A 19,096-nucleotide genomic window follows, 5' to 3' on the forward strand; every position below is an offset into this window, starting at 1 on the left:
GAGGAGCCTGGTAGGCTGCAGTCCATGGGATCGCTAAGAGTTGGACACGACTGAGCAACTTCACTTTCACTTTTCACTTTCATGCATTGGAGAAGGAAATGGCAACCCACTCCAGTGTTCTTGCCTGGAGAATCCCAGGGACGGGGGAGCCTGGTGGGCTGCCGTCTATGGGGTCGCATAGAGTCGGACACGACTGGAGCGACTTCACAGCGCAGCAAACACGTGCAGCAAGGGATGATTAACATCACTGGATTTGTGTGACATGAAGAGCCCTTTTACAGAGAAATTTCATACTCTAGCTTTATTCTTTTTTTTCTTTTTCAGGCTGTATAGGGCATGTGTGTGTGGGTGTGGGTGTGGGTGTGTGCGCGTGCGTGCGCACGCCTGCACTCTCCGTCGTGTCCAACTCTTTGTGACCCCATGGATTGTAGCCCACCAGGCTCCTTGTCCATGGAGTCCTGAAGTAGGTTGCCATTGGCAGCACTTACATTGGCCAGGGGCTTCCCAGGTAGCACAATGGTAAAGAATCCACCTGCCAATGCAGGAACCTCAAGAGACACAGGTTCAGTCCCTAGGTTGGGAAGATCTCCTAGAGAAGGAAATGGCAATCCACTTCAGTATTCTTGCCTGGAAAATCCCATGGACAGAGGAGCCTGGTGGGCTACAGTCCATGTGGTCACAAAGAGTCAGATTTGACTGAGCACACCCACATATCCCTGTTCTAAATCTTTGTAACTGTAACTGACTGAAAGCTGAATTATCTGGAAAACATCCTTCCAAGCTGAGACTAACAGCCTATTCATGTCACTCTCTGCTTTTCCCCTGGAGGAGGAGTGGGAAGGAAGAGACTTCCAGCTAGTGGGAATTATCCACAGGGTTGGCCAAAAGTCAGCATCTTCAGGTCAGCTTCTGTCAGCCTGAACCCCTGGAGCTCTCCAGGAAGTACTAGCTGCAGCCAACCCCACACAGAAGCTGCCTCAAAGCCCTCTGCAGCATTCTGTCCACAAAGATGTGATGGGGACACTTCTCTTGACAGTCGCTGTAACACCCAAAGCTAAACAAAGCGACTCAGGTGACAAGGAAACAGGGCTGGCTCCCAGTGCTGAACCAAATGGCCTAACCCGTTTCCCCACTTTAATCTTCATTCCACAAAAGCAGGAATTGCTGCTTGCGTAGTCCATAAGGGTGGAGATCTTTTCATAAGCTTACGTATCATGTGGATTGGAAGATAGGACAGCAGTGAATTTGAGAATCAGTCAGGTCAGGCAAGCTCTGCAACAGACCCTTGGTAAGCTGTGCGTCCCTTTAAGAGAGTACACCTTTAGTCCCTTCACAACTGCCCGAGGCTTTCTCACCAGCTAAGCCTCTCAGCAGAGTGCTGATTACCCTGGCACAGGGAAAAAGAAAGATTAATACATTTTTTCTCAGAGATACTGTATCTAGATTTTGACATTTTATTTAGCTCAACCTTTAAGCTTATCTTGCTTCAATATGGTAAAACCACCAGCTCTACGGAGTCTCACAGCCTAATCCTCTGGAAAGTGAAGAAGATCCTGGGGTGTAATTAATTGTTCTGGGGCAGATTATCCCCTTTGCCTCTCAGTTTGACTCCTGGAGTGAAGGACCACACAAAACAAAACAAAATCAACAACCTGCTCCAGGATTAAGGTGTAATCAATGACAAGACCAACTGGGAGCCAAAGCTCATTAATTTGGAATAGCGGCATCTCGCTCATCAGCCTAGGTTTGTTGATTCAGCAAGGTTGAAAACCCTAGAACACCAGTGCAAGGTCAGCTGCTTTTCGGCCTCTTTCCTACCCTAACACCCTGGAGGCATTTGCCACTTGCCTCTTTTGGACTACCCAGCTGGTAAAAGTTATAAAGAATACAGGCTCAATCAGAAAGCCCATGTATCTGTTTGCTGGACAAGAAACCAGTTCCCTGTTGCCCAGTATTTTTCTGGAATAGGGCAAATGCTACTCAAAATGTTATAATGCTTTGAAAACTCTGATTTTAAGATGCAGATAGATAATAACCATATATGTATGTATGATTAAAATGTTGTTTGTTTAGTTAGAGCAAAATCCACCCGAAGGCAGACAGGACTCTAGGTGATCAATAAGCAGTGAAATGAATGAAGTTTATTAACTAATGTGCCTGTATGTGTGTGGGCTATTATTTACACATTGTGTGACCTTGGCATACTGTAAAAATGAACTGGGAGGATGCAATAATGCATGTCAAGCACTGAGCTTAGTGCCTAATACAACCTGAGTGCTTGATCAAAGTTAACTTTTATTATTGTTGTCATCATTTTCATTAGCAAAGTATCACTGCCATTACCATGAAACCAGAATGGTGTTGGGTTTAAGGATGTAAAGTCTAGTTGAAAAGAGAAAATACAAGCATGAGCAAAGTAAAGAAGCAACACTTATCTCATATCTTTATGCTAACACTTAATATTTGTATGGCAGTTTGTCTATTTACATTAGATTAAACACATTCTGGGATCTGGCAGTTCTGGGTGCTGTGTAAGGACCTTATTCAATATAATTACATAAGGCAGGTTACAGACAAGTACAGTTCTCTCTCATTTTAACTGTCCATAGAGCTTAGCCTCTCTAAACAACGAAGTCCTAGAAGGCAAAGCCTATATGCTGTGGATCTGTGTATTTACCCACCCTCCCTTTCCCAGACAAGAACAATACAAGGCCCAGAGGAGTTAATCAATTCATCTGTGTTGAATAAATGAGTGAGAAACAGAGTCGTATGTCTATGACCATGCAGTAGAGATAAAATTGTAATACTTACTAGCCTTTTCAAAACCAGATACTTATTGAGCATTATCTATGTGCTATGTCCTGAATCCAGTGCTGTGAGAGCCATGAGAATTTCTAAAATATGGTCTGTGCCCCTAGTAAACTCCCAACTGTAGGCATAGGCAGGTTTTCTGAGAAGAAAGTACAAGCTTGTGCAGGAGAAAATGAGTCATGTCAATGTATGGCAAAACCTATACAGTATTGTAAAGCAAAATAAAGTAAAAATAAAAATTAAAAAAATTTTAAAAAAAAAAGAAAATGAGTCAACACTGAGCAGTCTAGTCCCCTTCGGTAGGACTGAATTAGAAGACATAGGGCCATGAGGACCTCATTTCTTGGTCCCCATCCTTGACCCATCCAGGCCTGTCCCTGTCCTATGCTAACACCCAGAAAAGGGTCCCTAAAGACCGAATATGGGCGCCATGAGCCACTCAGAAAAATGCAGCCCTGAAATGCAACTGGGAAGTTTTCTAAATAATTTTTCTTTCTCCTTTCCTCTTTTCTAAATTACATTTTAACTCAGGTATATGGTCTCCTATAAGGTATTAAAGTGAGCAGTTGCAATAGAATAGAACACCCACAGTAATAATTTGCCACATATGACATGTAGAACATAATAAAACATGCAGAACATGATAAGACATGTAAAACATGGCATATGAGGTAAAGGATTACTTTGGGTATGTTAGAAAAGTGAATATATATGGGTATATACATGTACATATTATAGGTATATATGCATATATATGGGGCTTCCCTGGTGGCTCAGCTGGTAAAGAATCTGCCTGCGATGCGGGAGACCTGGGTTCAATTCCTGGGTTGGGAAGATCCCCTGGAGAAGGGAAAGGCTACCCAGTATTTTGGCCTGGAGAATTCCATGGACTGTACAGTCCATGGAGTTGCAAACAGGCAGAGATGACTGAGCTACTTTCACACATATGCATATATATATATGTATGTATGTATGTGTATATACATATATATATACATGCATATATATAGGTTTCGTAGGAGGCTCAGATGGTAAAGAATCTGCCTGCAATGCAGGAGACCTGAGTTTAATTCCTGGGTTGAAACAATCCCCTGGAGGAGGGCATGGCAACCCACTCCAGTATTCCTGCCAGGAGAATTCCATGGACAACGGAGCCTGCAAAGAGTCAGACACAGCTGTGCGACTAACATTCTACTTTTTCATGCATGTGTGTATATGTGTATGTATGTATGTATATGTTTTTATGAATGTGTGTGTGTGTGTGTGTGTGTACACATATGTGTATATTCTCCAGTGAAATTGGTTCTAAGATGGAAAAGTAAGCAGGTCACTCTTGCCACATTTTCCCAAACTAAAGCCCATGGAGTTTGCTCTCTCAGAAGGGAGGTCTGATACCACTGGAATGAGATGTCTTTTTTATTTCACTAACCTGATTCCTTAAGATCAGAAAAGAATAGTCCTCCTAGACTGGGGCATCAGTAATAGTACTCCAACAGAGAGAGAGATGCATGCTGGACGTGTGCTTCTGCAGTCCAGGACAAGCTGTTCCTCAAATCCCTCCAGAGTGCCCTTCCTAGGCCTATTCAGAGTGAGAGTTATGGCTGCTCTGCCTCTATCCCACGGAGACAGAACTGCACATCTTTTAATTTTCTAATACACCAACAACACTTTAGATGGCAGATGCACCACAGAGTAAAAGCTGGCTTTTATTTTCATTTATGCACATACATTAGAGAAATTGATCAAAGAAGCATAAGCTTACTCAGAGACGCTGACAAACAGGTACTGAATTTAAACAATACAGCAGGAGTCAGGCCCTTAATGTATTAAAGAACTGTACTTTTAGAGGCTCCTATCAAACCTCCTACACTTGAATTCAGTTACATAAATTTCCTTGGGACAGAAACTCTGCATAATTGACCTCTTCATTGGGAAAAGAGCTCACTAATTGAAATGCCTGACAACAAATAAAATAACAGAATCTAGCCTTTTCTTTAGTATAGTAGGGCTCTCCCAGAGCATAGGACAATTTATTTGGAGCTTCTTATACATAGTGTCAAGTCTAATAAAAAATAGACATCAAGTGAAAATGAAATTTAATGAATAACCTTCTTGCAAGGTCTGGTACATTCTTTTGGGATGTCTATTCAATCCATGAGCCTCCTCTTGTATGACCACCACATTAGCCAACAGAGGCAGGCCCTGCAACCAAACTGCTACCATAAAAATCAGCTTTCCCTCCCCAGCCACTGTCAAGTGTACTGGGAGCAGGGGGAGCAGCTGAAAAATAGGGTGACTGGAGTCTTTCTCCCTAGACCTCAGCACAGAGACTCAGAGCGAACAGCCAGTCTTTCCTGGTCTTGCAAACTGAGTCAATGGAACTACTAACTTTGGTCTGTCCACAGACCACTTCTGCCTTTGTGTTTGTGCATGTGTGTGAAAGAGTACATGTGTCTATGTGTGAATATCATCTCTGAAGTCTGTCTGCATCCTTTCAGGCTCAGGGATCATCATGTGATCCAGGCCTGGCCAATCAGAGAAGGCTCTCTCCTAGACTTCAGGGACTAGTTCAGGTTTGAGCACATGACCCAGGCTACTGGAGAAGAGCCAAAGAGGAATGAGATAAATTAAACAGATTTTTTTAAGAAACAAAACAAGAGAATGTATAGTTTTCAAGAATAAAGGAGGACAGAATAACTGTCTGGGTATCTGAGGACTTGCTTTTGTGCCAAATCTAATGAGTTAGTCTACGCTCTTAAAGAATTTGCTCATCCATTTGAAAAATCACTCAGTATATACTCTCTCTATATATGGCTCAGTAGTGTGAATCCCAGAAATAAACGCTTGCACGTGTGTGTGCACACCTCTGTGCTGCAGAACCACAGAAAAGCAGCTGTGAAACTGGTGTGCTGGGAGCCTGCCTGAGTTCTTCAGACCTTGAGTTATACTGATCCCCTCTGCAAAGACATCCTTATTCTTTCATTTCCACTCCAATAAGCTCACGATTGGTGAGAACTATGGGAACCAACATCCATAAAGACAATCTAATGAACACTTTAGCAAAAAGACTTCTGACCAAAAGAAGAGGTCTATAGAAAGAAAGGATCTGGCCCCTGGTAAAACAACAACAAAAACCCTCCACATGGTTAAGGAAAACAAAGAGCAGACAGAGAAGAAAGGGAACATATAACCAGAAACCTTCTCACTAGGAAACGGGTGAGGAGGGAGCAGCCTGGCCAAGGGCATCATGTTTAAATAACACAGTAACTATTAGCTCAATTTCCTTACCTCCAAAGCGAGCTCTCGGTGATGCTCCCCAGGTTATAGTCATACAGCTTTGTCAAAATGAGAATCACCTGAAGGCAAAAGAAGAAATCGCGGTTAGTTTCAAACAATTACAATTTCATAGAACTGAAATGGCCCAAGGGAGGGCTTAGAATTCCTTTAACGGGTGCTTAACATAATTGAATGAATTGTTGCAGCATCCACTTACACAGATTGGGGAAGGGTTTGCCAGTGCCTGGGCTTCCCTTGTGGCTCAGCTGGTAAAGAATCCGCCTGCAATGCAGGAGACTTTGGTTCGATCCCTGGCTTGGGAAGATCCCCTGGAGATGGGAAAGGCTACCCACTCCAGTATTGGGGCCTAGAGAATTCTACGGACTGTATAGCCCATGGGGTTGCAAAGAGTCAGACACGACTGAGCAAATTTCACTTCACTTGCCAGTGCCTCCCCTTAAACAGCTAAAACTGGACCTGGATCCTAGAGCTTACAGAATTTAGGCAGCTCTTTATAAGAAACAAAATACAAAGTCATGAGTTCCAATCTGCACATCCTGGGAAAGGGCCTGTGCAATTAATTAACACTGAAACTTGCTTCATTTGCTTTTTGGCAAATCTTCATATAATTTTAACTTGTTGCTTTTCTTCATCCTCACTCAGAGGAACCCAAACAATTTAGCTCATTCTTTAAGCATTTACTAGGAGCCCAGAATTTTGCCTGATGCCAGAAAAAGAACATAAATACAGATAAGGCCTGTGGTCTGGGATCCACCAGAACTCATGCCCATCATGGTAGCATCAGAAAGCAGCTGCCTTTGTTGCCTGCAGCTCTGACCTAGCTCCGCCTGGTTAAGTGAAGCATAGGAGTGCCACGACACTGGGGAAGATTCAACAGAGCAGCGTGTTTCTAACCATGGATGGTCTCAGCCCTTATTTGCTCTTCTTACATAATGAGAAGAGCCTAATAGCTCTGCCTTGTTTTCTGTTGAGGTTCGTATTTCTCTCTTGGTAGTCATAACCTAGAACATTCAGCCCAGTCCTGTTGTTTCCAACTCAGCATAAAAATGTTGACATTGATTTTTTGGATTTCCTCTGAAGGCCAAGGGATCAGTTAAAGCCACAGTGAGCACAGAACGGTCTAACCTTGAATTCCAAGCCAGCAAGCTGCCAAGGAGCTGCTGAATCCTTCATGGGTCTACTCTGCTAGCATAAGGCTGCTTTACTGAAGACACAGTCACCAGTGAGTGGATTCTGATCACTTCTTTCACAGCAAGTGAACTGGAACTCCATGCCTTAGGTTTGTTCCAACTTCAAGGGGATGAAGGACCATGGTCACCCCAAAACAGGCACAAATCTGAGGACCTGAGCTCTAAGGCCACCTCGCTCTTTAACCACTGCACAGACTTCCTTCAAGGATCTGTTCAAAATTGACTTTCTTAGCAAAATGTGAGCATGTGCAAGGCGCTGGGTGCCCTACGGGCATGTCAGATGGCAGGCCTGCGGTGGGGGCATATGCTTAACAGATCCGTGTGCCAATTAAGTTGCTCTAAGTGCTAAATTTCAATCACCGCCATCCCAGGAACGCTGATCAGTGACAGCGGGGTGGCTGTTTGTTTGAAGACACAGAGATGTCGTTGCTCTACCTCGGTATGATTTTGCCGAACAGGCCTATAAATCCCCCGCCAAGAAAATGGGGGTGTGGGCATAAAGCGTTTCTCGGTAGTTGCTCTCTTGATACAAGATGGCAGTAAACTAAATAATGAAGTTCAGCCGGCCACAAACTGCATTTCCCATCCATCTGATGAGGGAAGCCACTGGAGCCCCAGAGAAGGAACCTTTTTAACCCAGCATGTAACAGTGTGGAGCAGCTCACACGTGCACGCAGAAGTTGTTTAAGCAATTCACAGGCAGGCAGGCAGGGAGGTAAAAATCCACCCCCTGATTTTTCTTGCTGGGCTAGTAAAATGAAAATGCCAGTGATACACTCAGGCAGCTTGTCAATACTGCCCCAGATGAGGCGTTCTTTACGGCATTTCAAAGCATATCTGCTTGAATCAATCTAATCTTTCATTTTCAGAATGAAAGCAAGAAAGAAGGGAAAACTGCTAACCTTTAGTTATGCTTCAATCGATTATTTGAACTCTCTTTTCCCCTCTGTTTTTCCCCTTTTCTATCTATATGCATTATTCACCGCCTTACTCCTGAATGGTGATATGCCATTATATAAGGTTGATTTGTGATTGTTTGTTTTTCTGTTCTGGTTAATTACCAATACTGTTTTATAGAATTAGCATCTGTTAAAGGGCCACAGCCCAAACTACCACCATTAGATGAGTAAAAGAGGTTAACACAATTGTCCATCTATTCTAGTTTTGTTGTCTATCATTCCTGTGTATTTTTCAAACAAAACAAAAAATGCTGGAACCTATTAATCAAGTAAAACATATGTACTTAAAAATACATATAAATGGTCATTTACATTTATTCATTTGGTAAATACTTTTAATGTACAGGTTTAATTCCAAGTTCATGTGTATAGCATTTAAGTATAAATTCCAGTCAATGTGATCAAGGCTGATTTGATAAATATAGGGTTTGACCAAAAAGTTTGTTTGGGAAAAACCCAAAATCACGTCCATTGAGTCGGCGATGTCATACCACCATCTCATCCTCTGTCATCCCCTTCTCCTCTTGCCTTCAATCTTTCCCAGCAGCAGGGTCTTTTCCAATGAGTCAGCTATTCACATCAGGTGGCCAAAGTATTGGAGTTTCAGCTTCAACATCAGTCCTTCCAATGAACACCCAGGACTGATCTCCTTTAGGATAGACTGGTTGGGTCTCCTTGCAGACCAAGGGACTCTCAAGAGTCTTCTCCAACACCACAGTTCAAAAGCATTAATTCTTCTGTGCTCAGCTTTCTTTATAGTCCAACTCTCACATCCATACATGACTACAGGAAAAACCATAGCTTTGACTAGACAAACCTTTGTTGGCAAAGTAATGCCTCTGCTTTTTAATATGCTGTCTAGGTTAATCATAACTTTCCTTCCAAGGAGTAAGCGTCTTTTAATTTCATGGCTGCAATCAGTAACTGCAGTGATTGTGGAGCCCCCCAAAATAAAATCAGCCACTGTTTCCACTGTGTCCCCATCTAATTGCCAGGAAGTGATGGGGCCATATGCCATGATCTTCATTTTCTGAATGTTGAGCTTTAAGCCAACTTTTTCACTCTCCTCTTTCACTTTCATCAAGGGGCTCTTTAGTTCTTCTTCACTTTGTGCCATAAGGGTGGTGTCATCTGCATATATGAGGTTATTGAGATTTCTCCCGGCAATCTTGATTCCAGCTTGTGCTTCTTCCAGGCCAGCGTTTCTCATGATGTACTCTGCATATAAGTTAAATAAGCAGGGTGACCATATACAGCCTTGACGTACTCCTGTTCCTATTTGGAACCAGTCTGTTGTTCCATGTCCAGTTCTAACTGTTGTTTCCTGACCTGCATACAGGTTTCTCAAGAAGCAAGTCTGGTGATCTGGTATTCCCATCTCTTTCAGAATTTTCCACAGTTTATTGTGATCCACACAGTCAAAGGCTTTGGCATAGTCAGTAAAACATAAATAGATGCTTTTCTGGAACTCTCTTGTGTGACCTCTCCTAATTATTTTGCTTATAGGTAGCAACCCAGTTGGTAGCAGCAGTGGACTAAGAAGCTTTCCTGAAGGAGTTTAGTAAGCTTTCTATTCTTCTTAAACTATGAATTTAGGGTAGCTCTTAGGCTTCCCAGGTGGTGCTAGTGGTAAAGAACCTGCCTGCCAATGCAGGAGACCCAGGTTCGATCCCTGGGTCAGGAATATGCCCTGGAGAAGGGCATGGCAACCCACCTCAGTATTTTTACTTGGGGAATCCCATGAACAGAGGAGTCTGGTGGGCTATAGTCCATGACATCACAAGAGTCACACATGACTGAAGTGACAGCATTCTGCATGCTGTGAGAACCACTGGACACTTAGGGAGATCTGAGTCCCACTAGGACACCTGGCCTGGCCACTGACCTCCACCTCATCCCTCTCTCATCTCAGGGAAATCTTAGAATTTCTAAGTAGGTCATGTCTCCTCATTTTTCAGTTATGAATTCTTTTTAATCTTTTTTTTTTTTTCCTTGCTCTATGTCCAACTGTGGAGGTGGAATCTAATCATAAAGGAAACAAAACTGTGCCCTGGGCTTCTTGATAGTGAGCACTTTGAATACAGGATCCTAAAGTCTGTTCATTCCTGAGGGTCTATAGTTCTAAATCCTGAATAATGAAGAGGAGTCCTAGTCTATAAATCAAGACATTTTCTTGTGTAATGTTCTCAGTCATTAGTGACTCAGGGTTCTGCCTTTGTAAAGCACAAGGAGACCCCGTAAGAACTCGGTCTTGTCAGAGCTTATAATCCTGCACCCCTGAAGGAGGCTTCATTCACTTCTGAATGAGCACTGGCAAAACCACATGGGTGATGTTAGCAGGCTGGTTCAGGGGCTGAAGCATTCTCCTAAACCAGCCTTCCTTAATGTAGGCCCTGGTGTCCCCTCATCACCCAGGTGCACATGACCCTTTTTTGCTCCCTGCACCACCCTGCCAGAGACATTAGGTTGGATGTTTTTAAAGATGTGTGTGGAAGTGAATATGGGGACAGGATAATCAGGGTCCCAAAGAGATGTGGAACAATCTTTCACAGGGATAGCACAGTTGGATAAAATGTAAGAGGGATATTCAACAGCCAGAAAGTTGTTTTGTTTTTGGTTGTTTTCCTTGTACTCCAATTTTAGGGAAAGGAAGAAAACTCACAACAGTGGTTTTCCTAAAACATGCATGCTCTGGAGTGTGTGTTTGGCTCAGAAAGCCTTTATTCAACTTTCCAGCTTAAACAGAGGTTCTCATTCTTTTAAGGAGCCATGAGTTCTTTAAAAATCTGATCTAATAAAATCTATGAGCATAAAACAATGAATATACCATTAACGATTCCCCTGATCTCCTGAATCCTACGGGGATCATGAATCCAAGGATAAGAACTGTCTATAATTTCCAGAAAATGGGAGCTTTGTTCAGAAGAAAGAACTTTCAGCTGTAAAATTCTACATATTTAATTCAATAAACATTTATTATGCCTTCTTAAGAAGCAGGGATAAAAAATGTGTGCTATAAAGACTCAATGAGGGAATGAGTCTCAGGAACCAGTTTCTGGAAACTCACAGTCTAGTAGAGAGGCTGAGCTGTACAAAGATGGTTAAAAATAAGGAAGGAAAAGGTATATAGCAGGAGAAAAACATGCATATCTTTTAGAGGGCAAGAAAGAAAAGTATCATCAAGAACAGCATCTTATAAAGGAGGCATTCAGGCTAGATTCAGGACATGTGTGATTCTAATGGAGTCAAGGGGCTACATGGATGATATTCTAAGGGAACTGCAAATTTCAACAGATTGTTTTATAATATCAACATTTTAAGAAGATTTATGTAAATGATTAGGGGCAGGAGGAGAAGGGGACGATCGAGGATGAGATGGCTGGATGGCATCACTGACTCGATGGACGCGAGTCTGAGTGAGCTCCGGGAGTTGGTGATGGACAGGGAGGCCTGGCGTGCTGTGATTCAAGGGGTCGCAAAGAGTCGGACACGACTGAGCGACTGAACTGAACTGATACTTGTGTTCCATTTGAGCTATCAAAGGGCAAAGAAATCAATAACTTCTAATAACCTAGATTAAGAAGCCCCAGAGGGAAGTTCAAAAGTTGGTATGATGCCCAAACACACTCACAACCACACATTGAAGTCATCAGATGGAAGTATACTTGAAGTCATCAGATGGAAGTAATTCAGTACACACAAACATAATTTGAAATGAAAAACCAGTAGAAAGAGTGAGATGAATGTGGGGTGCAGGGCCAGCTAGAAAGCTGTTAGTAGATTTTTGCCTCTGGAAAGTTCTTAATCCCCAAGTGACCTTCCAGTTTTAGAGAAGCCTGAACATCATTTAGTGTAATGTTTATTCATTGATATCCTCTACAGGGCACTAAAATGGTTTGAGTCAGTCACTGGATCCCTCCCCAGGGAACTTAAAAGATAAGACAGTCAACAGAGATGTAGACATAAAGAAGGCATGCAGATAATCTAGTCAACACTAGACGCTAAGTCACTTCAGTCGTGTCCGACTCTGTGCAACCCCATAGACGGCAGCCCACTAGGCTCCCCCATCCCTGGGATTCTCCAGGCAGGAACACTGGAGTGGGTTACCATTTCCCTCTCCAAAACATGAAAGTGAAAAGTGAAAGTGAAGTTGCTCAGTCGTGTCCGACTCTTAGCGACCCCATGGACTGCAGCCCACCAGGCTCCTCCGTCCATGGGACCTTCCGGGCAAGAGTACTGGAGTGGGTTGCCATTCAGCACTAGACACAGGGCAAATTGTAATACAGAAAAGGTTTCATGAAAAGTGGAACATTTTTTAGTAAAATTTGCTATGTGTCCTTCCTCTGAGTCTGTTTCCCAGTAGAGGTCATTTGCGGCTAATGTGAAAGGCTGGTCCAGGAGCTGTGGGCCACTGTCTCAGTCATTTGCATGTGAGAAAAACTGTAAATCTCATTGGAGGACTGATGCTGAAGCTGAAGCTCCAATACTGAAGAGGCTGATAAGAGCCAGCTCACTGGAAAAGACCTTGATGCTGGGAAAGACTGAAGGCTGGAGAAGGGGGTGGCTGAGGATGAGATGGTTGGGTGGCATCACTGACTCAATGGACATGAGTTTGAGCAAACTCAGGGAGATAGTGGGGGACAGGGAAGCCTAGCATGCTGCACTTCATTGGGTCACAAAGAGTCAGATAAGATTTAGTGACTGAACAACATTGGAGGCAACTTGTATCTCTTGCCCCTATCTAGAGAAAGTCAAGGTTTCTCCTGTTAGTAATAAGCCTAGAGCCAGGTCGTTATATTTCACAAACAAATCCAAGATCCTTAAACCCACCAGACCTAAGTTGCTTTTGAATGGAAATCTTAAAAACAGAAACTCTGATCATCAACTTGCTTTTCTGTTTCCCAAAGTGGGGGATGATATCAATTTGAAAAAAAAAAAAAAAGGGCACTCCCTTCAAAATGTATTTATCTTAGAATGCCAAACCAAAACAGACTGACTGAGATATGCCATTCTTATACTTTTTTTTTTCTTTCCTTCTCCTTCTCTTCTTCTTTGAATAATAATAAAAAAGAAGATAATTTTCCAAACATAGATCCATATCTAGTAGATAATGTTGGCCATTCTATACTCTCCTTCCTTTATTTCAATTACTCTGCCCAAAATGATACTCCATTTTAATCATCTGCATTATAGCAGAGGAAGTAGGGAGATGCTAAATTAAATGATGTATTTTTTCAAGAAGAGCCAGATGTCAGCACCAATGTCATCCTGGAAGAGTATTGAGATAAAATGATTGCACCAACATATGAGGAAATGCTTATTCAAGGCAAAATCTCACTATATAGGGAAATAGAAAATATTAAAATGATAGTAAAATAAACATATTAAAAAGAAACAGAAACCTAAAGCCAAAGTCTCAAGACATGAAAGCAAATGAAGCTAGAGCATAGGTGGAGAGAAGCTGGCAGCTTACTGGGTGGTAGGCAGAACAAAGAACCTACTGGAAATGTCCTCTGCAAGTCCACTGTTTCATAAAGAAACAAACTATATACTGTTTTCTCCTCATTCTCCTCTTAGGGCTTAGCAGGGAATGGAGATGATATCCAAACCATTCTCCTCTGAGTTAGTCTCTATTCAAATTAGGTTACCTGGTACTTTGCATAGAAACACACATAATGCAGAGAACTTAATTCAGAATTTCAAAACAATTAAAAAAAAAGTGCAGTATCTTCCCTCTGGAAACCCAGAAAATGAAAGAGAAGTAACCTTCCATATACTGAAGTAAAAGGGGTACAAACCTGAGTCTGAATAGGAGGGAAAGAGGGGGGATGTGAATAATGGCCATATTCCTTTTCAACTTCTCTGAGGCGCTGATCTGAGAAAGATAGATCTACAAGCTCTCAAATCACTGTCTGAAGTAGAGATGCTATCTAAATATCAAGCCTCTTCCTTTGTGAGAACCCACACGCAAGGTGAACGCACCATTAAACAGCAAACAGCGTGTTAACAATGAGGGGCCCTTCTGTTCTTGCTTCCTTATATTTAGCTTTGAAAGAAAGAAACAAAGCAAGACTTTCCCTCTCCGCTTCTCTGTCTTTGGTTTTATATAGTTATTCATGGGTCTGAAGAGGTGAACTCATTTCTTTTTTTTTGTTTTATATCACTTTTAAAGGTTAAGACAACACACAGAAAGCTAATAAAGAGATATGCATATTATGGTGATCCAAGCATCAGAATATGAATTTCAGCAAGTTAAGAATAAGAATGAAAAGAAAAAGTAAGCTCTCCTTTTTTTTTTTAAATTTTCTCATTTAATATCTACTTCAACTAACCAAGGCAACAAGAATAACACACTGGAGAATGAGAGATGGTTCAAACAAGGTAAGTTCAAATGTTTTCCTTTACTATGGGAAAGTCTTAAAGTGGACCAGAAATGAAGAGAGCTAAATAAACAATAACCACTGATATCTCTATGAGCAGATTTTTTATTTGCCTTATCTGAGTGCTAATGTGTGGTGAGACACAATTTGCCTAAAAGGAAATTCAGAGCCTTGAAAAAGTTGACTTAAAAGTGAAATTCAACAAACATCTTGAAGTCCCATGCCAAATACTTTAATAAATAATCAAGGTTTCTATTGTAGGAAAAATCCTATGGAAGTTAAGAGCTTTTTATATGTTCTTTGTCTTTAACTCATGGAATCAAAATGCTTCTACAAGATTCTAACTCTAATCCTCTACAATGGCATCTAGATGGCCGGTGGGTGGTTATGAAAAAAACAATAGCATTTTGCCACTCTTTGGAAAGAAACTTAGGACAAAATCGGAAGGAAGGGACTGGAAAGATCTAATTTCAACCACCTCATTTGACAAATGCAGTAGGTTACACTTTTAGAACCAGTTTTTGAATAAGCAGTTTCTGAGAGTAAAGAAGAGTCTTAACAAACCATATGCTAATTTGGGGCGTGAAGCAGGGGTTCCTAAGTCCAGGAGGAAGGACTGGACTGGGACAGTTCTGAGCCAGGAGAATTGGAAGGGGTAACACAAATTGGTAGGACCAAGCCTGGACCCAGGTCTTCTGAGGATGAAAGTCATGCAACTTGACGGGGCCTCACTTTAAGAAAATACAGAATTGTTAGTAAAATTAGATTTAACAGTCAGTATTCATTAGAATGACCAATTAGATGACAACAAATTACCAGTGTGTTAAAGATTTGCATATTTTCATTCTGAGATAGCTTTAGGCAGTTTGGCAGAAAATGAGGAAATAAGAATGTCTTCTGATTTCAACCTAACTTCTCGTCACTACCTGCAACAATCTACAACCCCCTCAAACTGCCAGCACTCCCAGGAGCCCACGCTTATGAAGGCTGTGACTCTTAAGCTTCCTTAACTCCACTATAAATCCACCTTTAAGTATCATTCCATACTATTAGTTGCTCAGTTGGGTCCAACTCTTTGTGACACCATAGACTGTAGCCCGCCAAGCTATTCTGTCCATGGAATTCTCCAGGCAAGAATACTAGAGTGGGTTACCATTTCCTTCTCCAAGGGACCTTCCTGACCCAGGGGTCAAACCCGTGTCTCCCGCATTTTGGGGAGATTCCCCATCTGAGCCACCAGGGAAGGCCTACTAGATTCCACATTAGATGCTCATTAAATCTTTTCAATGGAGTTCTCCATTTCAGCAGGAATAGGTATGAAACAGGTGATATGGACTTAAGCCTGAGCTCTGCTGATAACACTGTGATACTGAGGAAGCCAATGTACCACTTTGGGCTTCAGTTTCCCCCATGGCTACACTACAAGCTTGTAAGGTCTGCTCCCATTATAATAACATCTATGGCCCATTCAGTACTCGGTCTTCAAGGTCACCAGGCTTATTAGCAAGTGCCACTGTCATTGCTAAAGCTTGAGTTCTGAGTCTTCCTTGATGCCATCCCTCTCTTTTGTCCCAAAACTGAAATCAATCACTAAGTCTTACAAACCTCTGCCCTCTAATCTCACATGAGCCTGGTCTAGCCCAGCGCAATGCCTGAGACATCTCTGCCAGGATCTCATCTTGCTTCCCTCAAGCCACCTTCTATGCTGCTACCACTATAATCTTTTTGAAAATAGAAATCTGGTCATCTTTTCCCACTTTTTAGAGCACTTCTATGGCCCCCCACTGATCTTAGAGTTTAAATTTCATATGACCTACAAGGCCAAGCATGACATGCCTCTTAACATGCACATTCAAATCAACATCATATTAATGCCTCCTTAGAGACAGAGGTCTCCTGCTGACCTAAAGAACATCAATATTTGTTGATGGCCTGACTGACTGACTGACTGTAGTGATATTGGTGATGGACTTTTCCAGGCATGAAAAACATATTCCAGTTACATGAGCAATTACTGCAGCAAGCCTCTGGAACAGAGTAGGCTGAAAAAACCTGAGTAATTGCAACACAAGAGCACTACCATTTCATGAAATTCCAATTTTAGGAAAGACATTCCAAACAGTTTGGATCAATTTAGAAGTCCAAGCTGATTAAAGGATTAAATGCTACAGATAATTCAATGCTGCGTATCTCTTTTGGGAGGGGTGAGTAGTTGTAAAACATGTCTATGATTGAATCCAAAGATTTATTGATTTTCCTGTCCTTTCATCCAAAAGTATTAGCTTTCATGCACAGACCTGTGAGCTACCTAAAGTTTGGCCAGGACACTGTAGAGGCCCAATTCCCATTCTGTGAATTTCTTCTGTCTAAGAAAGGACAGCCCTGGGAATATGTAAATATGTCAGTGTTCATATCTGAAATCAAAGTCTGAATGCTAGGACTTTCAATAATTTCCTATGGGCCTCTCAAAACTTCCTCTGTACAACAGGGACAAAGTCAAGTAAAGTCTGAATAGATGGCAGAGTAGAGACACAAACTTAAAGTTGAGAAGGATTGGTTTTGGTTAAGGAGCCAATTTTAATTCCTTTTATGACTTTAGTTAACTTCTTTAATTTTTTTCTTATCCTTTTTCTTATCAAATAGGATTGATAAAATTAGAAGGCTGGTGTACTTCAGTCCATGGGGTCACAAATTGGACATGACTGAGCAACTGAACAACAAGAAAATTAGAATGGCTTTTTCTAACTGAATTATTATCACCAGTTTACCATCTTATTGAGTACTTAAGAAAAATCTGTCACTCTGCTAAGCATTTGGAATAACATAATATATATTCATTTTTAAATATCCTGTGAAGCCAACAGGTCTTCCTTTCTTTCTATGGTCTCTTTTCAGAAAAAAGATTATAGAAAGTTTAAGAAATATCAGGTAGTACATAAGTAGGAAAGTTGGGATTTAAACTCAAACAAATTGAGACCAGAGATCAGGTCCTTCACTATTAATACCATGCTACATGGAAGAAACACAAGCTGGAGTCAAGATTGCTGGGAGAAATATCAATAACCTCAGATATACAGATGACACCACCCTTATGGCAGAAAGTGAAGAGGAACTAAAAAGCCTCTTGATAAAAGTGAAAAGGAGAGTGAAAAAGTTGGCTTAAAGCTCAACATTCAGAAAATGAAGATCATGGAATTGGGTCCCATCACTTCATGGGAAATAGATGGGGAAACAGTGGAAACAGTGTCAGAGTTCATTTTTATGGACTCCAAAATCACTGCAGATGGTGACTGCAGCCATGAAATTAAAAGACAATTACTCCTTGGAAGGAAAGTTATGACCAATCTAGACAGCATATTCAAAAGCGGAGACATTATTTTGCCGACTAAGATTTGTCTAGTCAAGGCTATGGTTTTTCCAGTGGTCATGTATGGATGTGAGAGTTGGACTGTGAAGAAAGCTGAGCGCCAAAGAATTGATGCTTTTGAACTGTGGTGTTGGAGAAGACTCTTGAGAATCCCATGGACTGCAAGGAGATCCAACCAGTCCATTTTAAAGGAGATCAGTCCTGGGTGTTTTTGGAAGGAATGATGTAAAGCTGAAACTCCAATACTTTGTCCACCTCATGTGAAGAGCTGACTCATTGGAAAAGACTCTGATGCTGGGAGGGATTGGGGGCAGGAGAGAAAGGGGACGACAGAGGATGAGATGGCTGGATGGCATCACTGATTCAATGGACGTTGAGTCTGAGTGAACTCTGGGAGTTGGTGATGGACAAGGAGGCCTGGCATGCTGCATTCATGGGGTCGCAGAGTCGGACACAACTGAGCGACTAAACTGAACTGAACATAACCTCTTTCTACTCATCTACTACTGTGGGCAAGAATCCCTAGGAAGAAATGGAGTAGCCATCATGGTCAACAAAAAGAGTCTGAAATGCAGTACTTGGATGAAGTGTCATAATTGAGAATGATCTCTGTCAGTTTCCAAGGCAAATCATTCAATATCACAGTAATCCAAGTCTATGCCCCGACCAGTAATGCTGATGGAGCTGAAGTTGAATGGTTCTATGAAGACCTACAAGATCTTCTAGAACTAACAACCCAAAAAGATGTCCTTTTCATTATAGGAGACTGGAATGCAAAAGTAGGAAGTCAAGAAATACTTGGAGTAACAAGCAAATTTGGCCTTGGAGTACAGAATGAAGCAGGGCAAAGACTAATAGAATTTTGCCAAGAGAACACACTGGTCATAGCAAACACCCTCTTCCAACAACACAAGAGAAGACTCTACAAATGGATATCATTAGATGGTCAATACTGAAATCTGATTATACTCTTTGCAACCAAAGATGGAGAAACTCTATACAGTCAGCAAAATCAAGCCCAGGAGCTGGCTGTCTCAGATCATGAACCCCTTATTACCAAAATCAGATGTAAACTGAAGAAAGTAGGGAAAA

The 19,096-nt window shown here is 41.7% G+C and overlaps 1 protein-coding gene across 4 annotated transcripts in view; it reads right to left on the reverse strand.

The window, feature by feature from the left end:
• The window catches only part of SORCS1 (sortilin related VPS10 domain containing receptor 1), a 578,836-nt gene that overhangs the window by 360,210 nt on the left and 199,530 nt on the right, over positions 1 to 19,096 (reverse strand). For all 4 annotated transcript variants that reach the window (XM_069568056.2, XM_069568058.1, XM_069568054.1 and 1 more), the window contains exon 2: positions 6,100 to 6,167. In XM_069568056.2, the coding sequence (XP_069424157.1) occupies positions 6,100 to 6,167 (68 nt within the window). The remainder of the gene's footprint in view (positions 1 to 6,099; positions 6,168 to 19,096) is intronic.

The sequence above is a fragment of the Ovis canadensis genome, chromosome 22 (assembly GCF_042477335.2).
Source record: "Ovis canadensis isolate MfBH-ARS-UI-01 breed Bighorn chromosome 22, ARS-UI_OviCan_v2, whole genome shotgun sequence".
Lineage (NCBI taxonomy): Eukaryota > Metazoa > Chordata > Mammalia > Artiodactyla > Bovidae > Ovis > Ovis canadensis.